Genomic DNA, 13032 nt, shown 5'->3' on the forward strand with positions numbered 1-13032 from the left:
CCCCCCCCCATCTTGAGTCTACTGGCATTGCACAACCAGTTCCCATTCTTCCTTCCCCCCCATCGTACCCTGGGCACTGTCCACTCCATGCCTTGTGCCAGGCTCTGTAACCCCCCCATGGAGAAGCACAGAGCATTTCATCTTGCCCTGTCCTGATGGATGTGATGCATCTGACCCTGGTCAGCCCCCAGTGACAGATGGCTCATGCCTCTGTTCAGTCCATGATTTTTACTCTCCAGAGTGGTGATGAAGTTGAGTTCATGGGTGCATCTTTTGAAGGTGTTTTGTGAACTTCCTTTAAACATAAGGACTGAGAGATCTGTCAGAGAGCGGTCATTGTGGGAGATATGTGGCTCTACAGGCAAATGTGTGTTTCTGTTTTTGATGGATTGCCTGTGTGCATTCATCCATGATCCCAGGTTCTGGCTCATCTTTCCCACGTACCTACCATCTGAGCTATAGCCCCAGACCAATACAGCTGACCCCTAAAGAAAACTCCTGTAACATATGAAGCTGTTACATTATCTGTGATGATGTGCCAATTAAAAGACACAATGATGATGTGGAATTAGTGACTATGCAGCAAGCCCAGTTCAGGTGTAGCATGCCAAACCATCATGTACTTCTTCCTGGGGAGACCCTCTTGCATGGAGTATAAGCAACTGTGCATTCCCCATAGAGTTGTATGCCCTCTTCCAAAGCCCTTGTACATCAGCTCAGCAGAGCAGGAGCTAAATAGTAAGGGTGCACCAAAAGAGATTATGGGGGCCAATACCAATAGTTGATATTTAAAGATACATATTGGCCCATACCTATTCGATACAGCTGCCATCAGGTGGTAAGTCTGGTGTGGTGGAAGGGAGGGGGAGGGAAGGGGTGTGGTGGGGCAGAACAATGCCCCCTATGGTGAGGGAGGGGGTAGGGGCAGGTGCTGTCCAGGGGGCGCACAGGACGTGTGCCCTCGGATCTGCATGGCATGGGGCAGGCTGCAGCTGCGGGGGGCAGCTGGCGCTGTGCAGGGCTCTTCTCGCCAGGGACTGGGCTCAGAGCGGGCTCCAGCAGTGCTGGGAGGAGGCTGCAGCCACCCCAGATTTTGCTACAGCTCCACTCCCAGCCCTGCCCTGACGCAGCCCTGGCATTTCCTAGCGCTTGGGTGGAGGCAGGGCATTGAGCCAGGGCTGTGCCAGGTGGTGCAGGGCTGGGAGTGGAGCTGCAGTGAAATTTGGGGTGGCTGCAGCCACCTCCCACCCCTGATGAGCCCACCCCTGATAAGAGCTTCATGCAGCTCCAGTTCTGGCTCCACCCTGCAGCTGCAGCCCACCCCACGTCACGCCGATCATGTCCCCTGCCATCCCGGGATGCAAACCGCGGGAGCTGCCCCCACCCCACAAGTTGCCCCCCTGCCCCCCTCTGCCTCAGCTGGGCAGCACCTGCCTGCCCCTTCCCCCTGCCTCATGTCTGGGGGCATTGATCTGCCCCCCCTTCCTTCCCCTTCCGACTTACCAGCTGGAGGCAGCTCTCCGTGCTGCCAGCTCTGCTCTACTCTGCTCTGCTCTGCACTATGGCTGTGCACAGGAACCACATTGGGCTGATATCCAATATAGACAATTTTCTTTATATCAGTACTGATCCAATATCAGACTTATGTATCAGTGCACCTCTACTAAATAGGGGAACCAGACATGAAAAGTGGGTGCAGCAGAGCTCCAAGGCTGATTATCCCACTTCCATGCAAAGGCTGTAAGTGTCCCAGCTGACAGGTTGGACACAAAACCATTCCTGGGACTGCACTGGCCTTGCACATCAGGGAAACAGGGAAGGAGCTACACTGGTTTCTGCATCAACAGATATTGGTCTTTGCTGGGGAGCAGGCTCAGTGTGGCCATACTGACACCATTGCTCGATAGTTGACCCTGAATTTGCACTTGTCTTTTGCTCTAAACACAGGCGGGTGAAATCTTGATGGCACAGGGACCTGGGCTGACATCCCTCTCTCTGCCCAGCAGTGAGAGGACATTTGCTGCCTCATAATTTATCTGAGGGGTGGAGGAGTGAATGTGGAACCAACTGTGTTGTTATCCCCTGGCACCAAGAGCATCCAGATAAAGCTCCTGGAGCATGCAGGGCCACTTGGCAGAGTTGTCAGTTTGTGCAGGTGTCTGTTGGCCAGTAGCCAACCCCCAAATCAGCACTTAAGATATGCTGCCAATGTTTCATGCATAGCAGAGGCTGGCCATTCCCACCAGCAGCTGGACCAGATGCCCTTCTTACAGCCCTGTGAACAGAGTTATGCTGCTGTGCACCTGCGTGCGTACATACAGTCTAATGTGAATTAAGTAAGCAGTTGTCTGTCTTTCTGTCTCTCTCCTCTCTGGTAAACAGCACTCCTTAGAAGAAAAAATAGGCAATGATTCTCCAAAACAATCTCTGTGGCTCTTCTGAAGCCCAGCTAATAATTCTCCTCTCTCTTTTCAGCAATTAAAAAGAATAGGCAACAGACATATGCACTGTTTGCTTCTCCAATCTGTGGTGTGACTTTTCTTCTTCCTTTTTCTTTCCTTATCCATTAGACCAGGTCTTTGTAGAACAGCCAAGCCTTATGTCATTTGGAAATGGTGTGATGTTCCTTTGTACATTAAAGGGAACAGGTCTAGTATATTTTAAGTTGCTTCTGTAGATTAAACATTTTTGTGGAATTTTAGCAACATGCCCCTTTACATTCTTTCCATTTTACACTTTCACTTAATGCACGTTCTTGTTTAACATTTAATTCTGATATTAGATAAGTAGTTAACAAACCTTTTTAATGACAGCAAATAAGTAACACACAATTTCATGCTGAGAAAGCCACCTGCTTTAGAAAGGGCTATCACTTTTCTTGATTGATCTTTAAAAGGAGTAGTACAGTTGCAAACACTACTACTGTGACATGCAGGGGTCAGAATGTTTCTGGCACAAAAAATATTACCTCTCCTTTAAATAAATGCTTGTCTTAAGACATGTCTCATTTCCCAAATTGGCCTAAGAATAAGATAAACAGCTTTAGTAATGCCAAAGGAGATGGAAACGCAAGTGGTAAAGTTCTTACCAGCTTTAGCTAAGCAGCATATACAAAATTGTGGAGAAATGCAAAAATAGATACTGCTTTAAGTGTTTTTCTGATCGTCATGAGCAAAATCACTGTAACATTTCACTGCATATCCCTTTAGTGGTAGCATTTAGTAGTTGTAGTCAGCTATCCCCCAAAGCTATAGAGAATGCCCATGCTGGCATGGATATTCTATTTCCAGGTCACCCCTGTCCACAACCCATTCACCATGCTTTTACTTGTATTCAAATGATCACTTTTTTCCCTGCAGCCATGATTCTTGACTTCTTAAAGTCTCAAGGCCAGCACCTCAGCTGGTATAATTGGCAAAGCTCTGTTGACATCAGTAATGCTACGTGATTGATTTATATCAGCTGGGGAGCTGGAATCTTTCAAAATTAGCAGGTACAATGAGAGAACATACAAAGGCTTAGCATTTATTTTTGTTCTCAGTCATGGGGTTCATCAGCTCCTTCTAGGACAAGGGGCTGGCAAGCCCCCTTTTGACCAACACAAGTGGGAGTGGTTCAGATGTTTTCAAGGGGCTGGTAGAAGAGGGTTGGCTCTTGCAACTGAACACAGGCATAGGGACCTTCGATCCCCTGCAACCTTACGTAAGTGAGGAGAGATGCTTGGCTTGGGGTTATTTTTTGAGCAGTATATTTGAATAAATCAACTGTGTCCCAAGGAAAGGTCCAAAGGTGACCAGGTTGTGGTGTCAGCTCTCCCTGACCAGGCTATCAGCCCTGGAGCCCTGATACGTGTTGCTTTTAAAGTACAAGTATCGTGTTAATCACACTATAAATAGTAATGTGGTTGCGTGTTTAAACCAATGTATGGTGTGATAACATAGCAAATGAGCTACAAAGATATTCCACATACAATATGCAACATCTTTGTGGCTTGTTTGTATCATGCCTTAAATTGAACATGTGGCATCTCCAGGCTGACCCATGACAGCTGAGCATCAGATCCAGCATAGGGCAGTTTCAGAGTCCAGGACATACAGCTTCCTGAGTCCAACATCTGGGAGCATTTCCCTAGTCTCAGGTTCACTGCTCCCCAAGACTTAAAAAGCAGATTTGCAGCTGGGAGCCCTAGCTGCACCCCCACTTTAAGTTCCCAGGGTACTCATGGAAGCATCAACTGGGAAGCTGGGAGCTTTCAGCTTCCCAGCTGCCCACAGTCTTGGACTGTAAGTCTCTGTACCTGGGGAGTTGTATAGAACATGCTTGCAGCTGGACTGCAGCCTCATTTTTTAAAACTCCCCAGGAGCTTGGACCCAGATTGCTGGGAGAAGCTCTGCAATCTCTTGCTCCTGATACCTGGGGAGCTTTAATGAGCGTACTAAGGCAGCTGTGCTTTTGAAAGCTCCCTGGATACCCAGAGAGGCCACAGAGCCTCTCCTGTCTGTCTGGGTCCAAGCACCAAGGGAGGTTTAAAAAAATACAGCTGCAGCCCAGCACACTCTGTAATACAACTCCCCAGGTGCTGAGATCCAGAGACCAGGGACCCTCCCTGCTCTCCCAATGTGGGAGCAGGGGAGTGGGGTGCTCCCCAGTTGCCGCTTCTGCAGATGCCTGGCTGTCAGCTGCAGCCTGCTTTTTAGAAGGGCAGGGCACTGAGCCCAAAATCATGGAGAGGGTCCCGTGTTTCAGACTCAGCAGCTCTCTGAACCTTTAAAAAGTGCCCATGGAAGCAGCCGCTAAGGAGCAGGAAGCTCCTCACTCCCCAGATGCATATGTGGTGTCAAAGCACCTTCAGGAGGAGGCAGGTATCCTGCCCATGCGAGGGAGAGGTCTGCAGGGTCTCATTGCAGGGCTCCCCAGGTGATAGCATCTGACAGCTTCACAATTGGGTTTGAGGAATTTTATGCCCCATTCACACAACCTGTCATGGGTGTCTAGCTGGTAGATTGTGTGACTTGGAGGATAGAGCACAAAATATTTCTCAAACCCCAATCATGCCATTGTGTTATCTGCCAGCACTCCTAGATATACCACTTTTACCCTTATGAGCTTTACTGTAGTGCATTTTCACTGAGCGCTCCAAATGATCAGGAGAGGCGAGCTAAGCCAGGTGTTAAGGGATCCTATGGGGCTGAATTCTAACCCTAAGAATCTTACATTTTACTTTTTCCCTCCCATGAGCATCACTGTTTACACAAGTCTTAGTGTTCTTTCCTGTAGCTGCTGTTCTTTGCTTTAATTTGTTAGAAAAAACATCCTTATCATTGTAGCATGGACAAATACAGGCTTTGGGCATAACATCCCTTCCACCTTTCAGTTAATGGGATTTAGTTGATTTTAATAGTTAATTAAACTAGAAGAGAGTCTGTACCATTTGGGCTCCCATTCCTGCTGCTGCTTGTGGCCAGCTGCCCTTTCCTCAGCCTCTGGTAAGTTCAGCCAAGACTTCCCAGATGTCTCCCTGACCAAGCATCCCATTTGCCTCTCATCAGAGATCCAAATACCTTTGCCTTTGAAAGCTGCCTGCAAAAAAAAGTGCAAAACCTAGGAGTACATTAAAGGAAGATATGGTGAAAAGAGAGAGAACCATGGTAAGAGGACAGGGAATTGTGAGTCTCAGTACTATAGTCATGTCACTCCTTGTATAACAGGAGCTGGTACTAAGCTTTCAGGAAAAGCTGCATGCTGGATACAGCTATTTCATTCTTCAACTCTGTTTCTGTGTAGTTTCACACTTACTCCACCCCTGTGTCCCTTTTGTCCTAAGGCCTCTGGCAAGATAGGACTCCACCAGCCTTTGTGTGTGTCATTCACTCTGTGCTCCTGATCTAATCGGTTCAATTTTATTGTTACAATTACAGTAGCATCTGGAAGCCCTGATCAGGAGTGGAGTTTCTTTGAGGGTGTGAAGCTGCCTTTGTGTATTCAAACTTGGGAAACTGCTGCCCCTGCCATCCCAACTACCTGGCTTGGCAGTGGGGGGAGGTCCAACCAAGAAGAGCTACGGGTAGAAATACACAGAGGTCCTTGAAGAACTATAAAATTTCACTTGTGGCCAGTTTAAAAGCAGACTAATTAGTACTTTCAGTCAGCAATGCTAATGAGCCCCCCACCCTCCAATGTTACATTACTTCCACTTGGGGACAGCATGTGCCAAGTAGTTTGGCAAGTGTGAGGATGTCACTGCTGGGCACAGTAAGCGTGTAATGCAGGTATAGCCTATGCCATTTGTCCAGCACCAAGCAGGAATCATATAGCACAGTATTTTGAACCTGCATCTCTAGACCCAGTTCAATGCTTTAATCACAAGACCATACTCATCCTCTCATCCTTTCTAGCTTCCTCCCCATGCCCCTCCAGGGGCAGGGAAGCCATCAAGCCATTCCTCTGCTTTTCTTGGTTTCACTCATGCCCAAGATATTGTCACTTAGTTGTCAGGGCCTAATAATTTACAGTCACTCAAGCATGCCTGTCATCTTCTTTCACAGCCATTACTATTTACAGCCTTAATTGTACATCCGTTTGAGTCTGTTGGCTTCTTGCAGCATCACCCCCCTCCCGCACAAGCCTGTTCTGCCTTCACAGAGCAGAAGACAGAATTAATAAATACCACAGAACTGCTTATCATTTCGCTACCAAAACAAAGCTTTTCACTCCCATGCTAGGCAATCTGTCACAGTGTCCCTGAGCTTAATGGATACGGGCTGAATGTTGCCAAGGGCTCAGCTTCCTGAGCTGCAGCTGAAGTCAGTGGAAGTTGAGAGCACTGAACACCTTGCAGGATCAGACCCTGTAAACATGCATGCTGCTGAATAACAGGGAAGTACACTGTGCACTTCAGCTACCTTGTACCAGAGCCAGATGAGCTTATTGCAAAGCAAACGGTAGTGCTAGCCATACAGGCGGCCAGCAACTGGCTTTTAAAGCAGCAGCCTCTTGTAGTTGGTGCTAGAGAACAGTGTGCCAATGACAGATCCCACAGACATTTGTTTTGTTAAGAACACAGCCAGACAGGATGCCTCTGTGCAGGCTGAGACCACCACCAGGCCAGGGGTACATCATGTCTCCTTTCACCACTGGTTTGTTATCACTCAACTGCAAAAGGTGTCTTTGGGGGATATCCAGCAGTGGAGTATAGGGTAATAGCTGGAATCAGTCTGACCCTTGCTCAGCAGCCCTGCAACCTTTTTCTCCTTTGTTCACCCTTGGGAAAGCAGTCACAACAAGGCCCACATATAGAAACGCATCAGGAGTGGGAAGTAAATGAGGCAACCCTCTGTCCTGTCATCATGGTCTTCTGGGAAGAGATCAGCACTGTCCAGTTCCCTAGAGTACTGGGCATTTCTCAAGTGACTTTGCATTAAATCCTATCATATAGTTGCTTGTGCTGCAGTGTAGTCTGTTTTTGGAGGCAGAAGCTTAGTGAGTGAGAGGGGAGATCCATTCTAAATTGGATTGTCTTCATGTAAGGCCCACAGGAGCATTTTCAAAAGCACTTAAGTGACATAAGAGCCTAAGTCCTAGTTTCAGAAGTGACAAGTACCTAGGCACCAGTGTCCCAGTGACTTAAACTGGGACTTAAGCTCCTAATGGCCAGATCCAGAAGAGGATGTAGGGTAGGCAGTAGCTACCTACTTTCAAATTCATGTACCAAACAAAACCCCTGCTTGGTAGCCATGGTGTCAGTCCCTATCGGGCATCTCTCTGTTTGACTAGGGAGTGTCTTACATGTTTGCAGTGTAGCTTTTACATATGCCCAGGACTTCCCCAATTCCCGAGCAGCTTCTTGTGTAGCTCTAGTGCACTCTGGTAGGATTGGGCTCCTGACAAAATGCAGTGGCAACTACTCCCTTTTTAAATGCAGCCATTGGTGGCACTCATCATACCAGAGCCTCATATTTAATTATGTCACCCAGAAGGTGGGAGACCCCAGTTATAGGAGATTCAGACCCATATCTACTTCTTGGGAAAGTGCCTAACCTACTAGGCTGTAGAATAGGCTGGGATAAGGTACCCTCCACTTGAAGTTGGATAAGTGACAGACAAGAGAGTCAGTGACTTTGTAGCCTAGTGATTAGGATTCTCATTTGGAAGCAAGAAGTCCTGGGTTCTGGTCCCTTTTCCCAAGACTGACTCTCTCTTTTACATTGACTAGTCATTGGATGAAATACCAGAAGTAATCATGGAAGCTGGGACCAGAACCTGGAGCTTCTTTTCCCTTGGCAGGTGCCTTAACTACCAGGCTACAGTCCTGCTCGCTTGAAACCCACTGAATCTTGTTTTTCTTTCTGCACCATTTTATCAGGAAAGGTGGAGAGTGTCCCTCACCCCAAAACAAATTCTAAGCCTGATATTCAGACAGTGTCCTGGGAGATGGGAATTTGAACTCCCTCAGAATGTAATTGAATTTCCAGGTCTCCCCCTTCCTAGGCAAGTACTCTTCGTCCTTGAGATATTGTATAATGGTGCCATTGCTCCTGCCCAGTGCTTTCAAAGAGCCAGCCCAGCTCATGTCTTTTAAAGAAAAGCCAGCAGGTGTTCCCCAGGGGAGAATCCCAGGCTGTGGAGCCCAAGGACAAGGGGTGCAGGTGCCTCAGTTCTGAGAGGCACAGTATTTTAGACACACACCTGTGTTCCTTATTGGCTAGATAGAAATGGTTCCCTGCTGGAGAGAGAGGTATTTTGGATCAACATTGGGAAAGTTTTGGGTCTCCAGAAATGGAACAGTAGGGGAGAACCTGCTAAGGGCTAAGTGTATTGCATCCTAACTTTCAGTGCAGAGTCCTACGGGGAACCTGCTTAGTGTTTGGCAAGCTGACAAATGTAGCCTGTTTCTTTTTTTTCCCCCAAAGGCATTGCTCAGAGATGCACAGCTATCAAGTACCACTTCTCCCAGCCAATACGCTTGCAAAACATTCCCTTCCATTTAACAAAGACAATTCAGCAGGATGAGTGGCATCTACTTCGTAAGTACCTGAGTTTGTCAGCTTCTGCACGGGGATGCAAAAGTTTCTGTAACTGCTGGCATTTTGCATGAAAAAGCAAATCAAACCATTAATCCAGACTGGATTAGACAGCAGGCCTTGCCATCCAGCCTCCTGTTTCTAGACAGTTGCCAGTACAGGATGCTTCAGAGGAAGACGTGAGAAATTGCATCGATTTTTCTCTAGTCCCATAGCACTTACAGGCTAACTTATGCTTTGAGCATCTGTGTGTCTCTCTCTCTCTCTCTCTTCCAGTCTTTGGTATTTTAAGTCTCATTTACATGACTACCCTTGTCAATCATTTTTTTCTTAAATCCTGGTAAAACGTTGGCTTAAATTGTATCTTGTGGCAATGAGTTCAACAGGCCAACAGTGCAATATTTTAAAACATTTGCTTTAGCTGCTTAAAATTTCTTACCTCAGTTTCAGATGGTCCCTTTTTCTATATCACTAGTGACCTACTCTTGATGTTTTTTCCCTGTACCTTAGACTAGTTCCTATGCCTCTGTCAAATCCTCTTGTTCATCTCCAGCCTAAACAGTCCTACTGTTTTCATTTTCACTGTATGCTAAAGTTTCTGCCCTCCCATTTCCTTTAGTCAGTTTTCCTCCCCTTCACTTGTTTTTGAACCTCTTATGTCTTCTACTACATTCTGTATAAAATAGGTGGAGCAGAATTATCCAGGTCCAGGAAGATCATTGGTAGATGTAGTGACATTATAAAGCTTGCAGTCTCTTTCTCTCTCTTGTGTTTGGCCTACATCAGGGGTCAGCATCCTATAACCCACAGGCTGGATCCGGCCTATGGAGCCTTTTGACCTGGCCTACAGACAGAGGCTTCAACAGCTGGGTCCTGGCCGCTGCCTGCCTCTGACCCCAACTGAGCCATTCTGGCCTGCAACCTGAAGAGACTGGCAACTACTGGTCTACACCCATTGTGCTTACATTTTTGGTTACTATAACATATTGAGGGGACTTTCTTCATACACTATCCCCAAAGTAGGGCCCAAGTTCCCCTTTCCCTGGCCCCCTTTTACAATTCCTTTAGATGATATAGCCTCATTGGTTCCAGTTATTCCTCTCACCATACCTTATGTTTGCCAGTAGGCCTTCTTCTTTGTCATTTCCTTTTTCCCCTTCAAACAAAAGGTGCATTACATTAATAACTGCTGTACTTTTGTTGTGGGTGCAGATTTAAGAAGAATCACCGCTGGTTTTCTGGGCATGGCAGCAGCAGTTCTTCTCTGTGGATGCATTGTAGCAACAGTTAGTTTCTTCTGGGAGGAAAGCCTCACACAGCACGTTGCAGGCCTTCTGTTCCTTATGACAGGTATGGGGCCACCTCTGTCTTCACTGCACGTGCAGCTTTGATTAGGTGCACAATATCACTGAGAAGAGAGCACCTTTCTTTGATATTTCCTGTTGGATATATTTCCATTTTGTGACATACACCAGTTGTTTGGCCAGACATGTCTGGTAGCGAGAACAGTGACATGCCAAAAAAACCCCCAAGAAAATGGGAAAGATTTTCTTAGTCTTTCATGAAAAAAGCAAGGGACTGTTTTTCCTTCTTGAAAGAAGAATTTAGAGAGTGACTTTTTTTGGTGTCTGAAAACTAAAAGTTAGACTGAAACTCGCACTATATCCCTGTGCATAGAGGGAGAAAGAATGTGCCCTTAAAAATCCTTGCATAGACCTTAGGTCCGTATCAGCTGGGGTAAACAGGTATTGCAAGATTGCTTACTTCCTAGCACAAGCAAGGCAATGGAGAGTAATAGGCAAAGCCCTGGCTTATCCTCCTTAAAATTTACCAGCTGGCACTCCAGAGCTAGTATGGGGTAGGTCAGCAGTCTGTAGCTGGAGTGAACTAGCAGAATATTATTTCTAGAGCAATGGAGGAAGTTGGGACTGAATTGTTTCTCTGAGCCACAGCATTTCTTGGGGTACTCAGGGCCTAGTGAGCTATACAGTCCACTCTTGGCTTAGGAGTATAGACAGGTCCAAAGACACAAATCTGACTGACTAGTGAACAGGACTCCTTGGTTCTTCCTTTTTAAATCCACCAAAGAGGAATCGTCATTGTATAGCAAAAGCAACAATGACTTCATACAGTTTAGCCTGCATAACAGGTTTCCTTTCGTCCTATTTTCAGCCGCTTATAACTTCCTGGAGTTTTCACTCCTCAGGCTGCAGTTTTTTTATCATTAGTATCTGCATTAATATAAACTACTGAAGAAGTCTAAGGAAAAATTGTTCAGACATTTTTAATAATGAATATGGGAGAAGTTTTCTTGTTGTTAGAAAAAGTAGCCCTGGAGAAGGTGTCAATGGCAAGGGCTGGAAGCCTTAATGAGAAGCAGTACCTTTCTGTGTACCACAGGAAATTTATTATTATTTGACCAGTTACAGTTTTTTGAAAACCATATGTTGAAAGTGCACAGTAGATTTATATTTTTATTAAGTTTGTAAAGTGCAGATCCAAGGATTTCTTGTACGTGTGGTTAATTTCACCCCATAATGAAAAATGCCTAGCCTAATCCATTGCTGCAAAGCAAATAGGAACACAGACCTTTGAAGAGTGGCTTAAATGATGCCAGAGAAGAGCTACATATTGGGCTCTTTGGACATCCACAAGAATTATGCTAGGAAAGGCAAAGTGGATATAGCTCAGAGGTGGGCAAAGTCCAGCCTGTGGGCTAGATCAGGCCTGAGGCAGACTCCATTTCCCAGCAGCCCCTGCCCATGTCACTGGAGCTGGTTTCCATGGAGACCCCAGCAGCAGCAGGGCTGTGACAGCACAGGGCCAGGGTTTCCATGGAGATGGGCCCTAGCACCACTGGCAGAATGTGCAGTTGGCCAGGGAGCTGCTCTGGGGCCGGGGCCGGGTTCTTGCCATGGTTGCACAGTGGTCTGAAGCTGGGGCAGAGCCGATCTACTGTCCATACACCCTGGACAAGATCCCAGCCCCGGAGCAGCTCTCTACCCAGCTGTGCGCTCTGCCAGTGCTGCTGGGGCCAGTCTCCATAGAAACCCTGCCCCTGCCCTGTCAGGCCCCGCTGCTGCTGGGGTCTCCCCAGAAACTGGCTGCAGTGATGTGGGCAGGGGCTGCTGGGAAATGGAGTCCAGCTGCCAGCCCAATCCACAAATTTTGCCCACCCCTGGTATAGCTGTAGCTAGATTAGGTTATGAAGTATATTCAAAACCATTGAGCAGCTGCTTGTGGATCTTGTGGGATGTGAAGGGTGCCACAAATGGCACCAGCAGCCTCTGTGTGGCATGCAGCAGATTGGGGAAGGGACAGGCAGCACAGTGGCAGATTGGGCAAGGAGCAGAAAACAGCAGCAGATTAGGCAAGAAATACAGGGAATGAAGCAGAATGACAGGCTGGGCAGGGGAAGGGAACTGGAGTGGCACTCAAGGTATTTGTGGCGCTCCTACCAAAAAAAGGTTGTTTCCCCACTGTGCTAGCAGAAGAAATAACTGCTTAGTGTTTGTTGATGTAACTGTTTAAGAGGGGTGGGTTTGCTGTTTTATTCACCCCAGATTATGAGTCTACTAACTATAACAATATGATTGTTTTGCTTGCAGGAATATTTTGCACTATTTCCCTGTGTACTTATGCAGCAAGCATATCATATGATCTAAATCGTCTACCTAAATTCATATATAGTCTTCCTGATGATGTAGAACATGGATACAGCTGGTCTCTATTTTGTGCTTGTTGCAGTTTAGGATTTATAGTGGCAGCAGGATGTCTTTGCACTGCCTACCCATTTGCTAGCAGGACCAAGATTATTCATCTAAAGTCTGCCAGAGATTCTTCTGTATGACTGCTATCAGAAGATGATCTTCAACAACGTTCAGTAACAGACACAGTATTCTCCAAGTACTCAAAGAAGCAGGGGGAAAAGTAAACAGAAAGCTAAATTCAGGTTTCCAAGCACAAAAGCCTGATCCTTCAAAAATCTTAAGAAAGGGTTTTACCAGACAAG

General features: G+C 46.7%; 1 protein-coding gene across 1 annotated transcript in view; it reads left to right on the plus strand.

Annotated features, from left to right (window-relative positions):
• Positions 1-13032, plus strand: part of TMEM178A (transmembrane protein 178A) — a gene marked incomplete at its 5' end in the record, with an annotated part of 13583 nt that extends 551 nt beyond the window's left edge. The window contains 3 exons of the mRNA XM_019515880.1: positions 8910-9023; positions 10233-10370; positions 12629-13032. Of these exons, the coding sequence (XP_019371425.1) occupies positions 8910-9023; positions 10233-10370; positions 12629-12870 (494 nt within the window). The remainder of the gene's footprint in view (positions 1-8909; positions 9024-10232; positions 10371-12628) is intronic.

This window comes from Gavialis gangeticus, unplaced genomic scaffold, assembly GCF_001723915.1.
Source record: "Gavialis gangeticus isolate Ggan-Ray unplaced genomic scaffold, GavGan_comp1, whole genome shotgun sequence".
Taxonomy (NCBI): domain Eukaryota; kingdom Metazoa; phylum Chordata; order Crocodylia; family Gavialidae; genus Gavialis; species Gavialis gangeticus.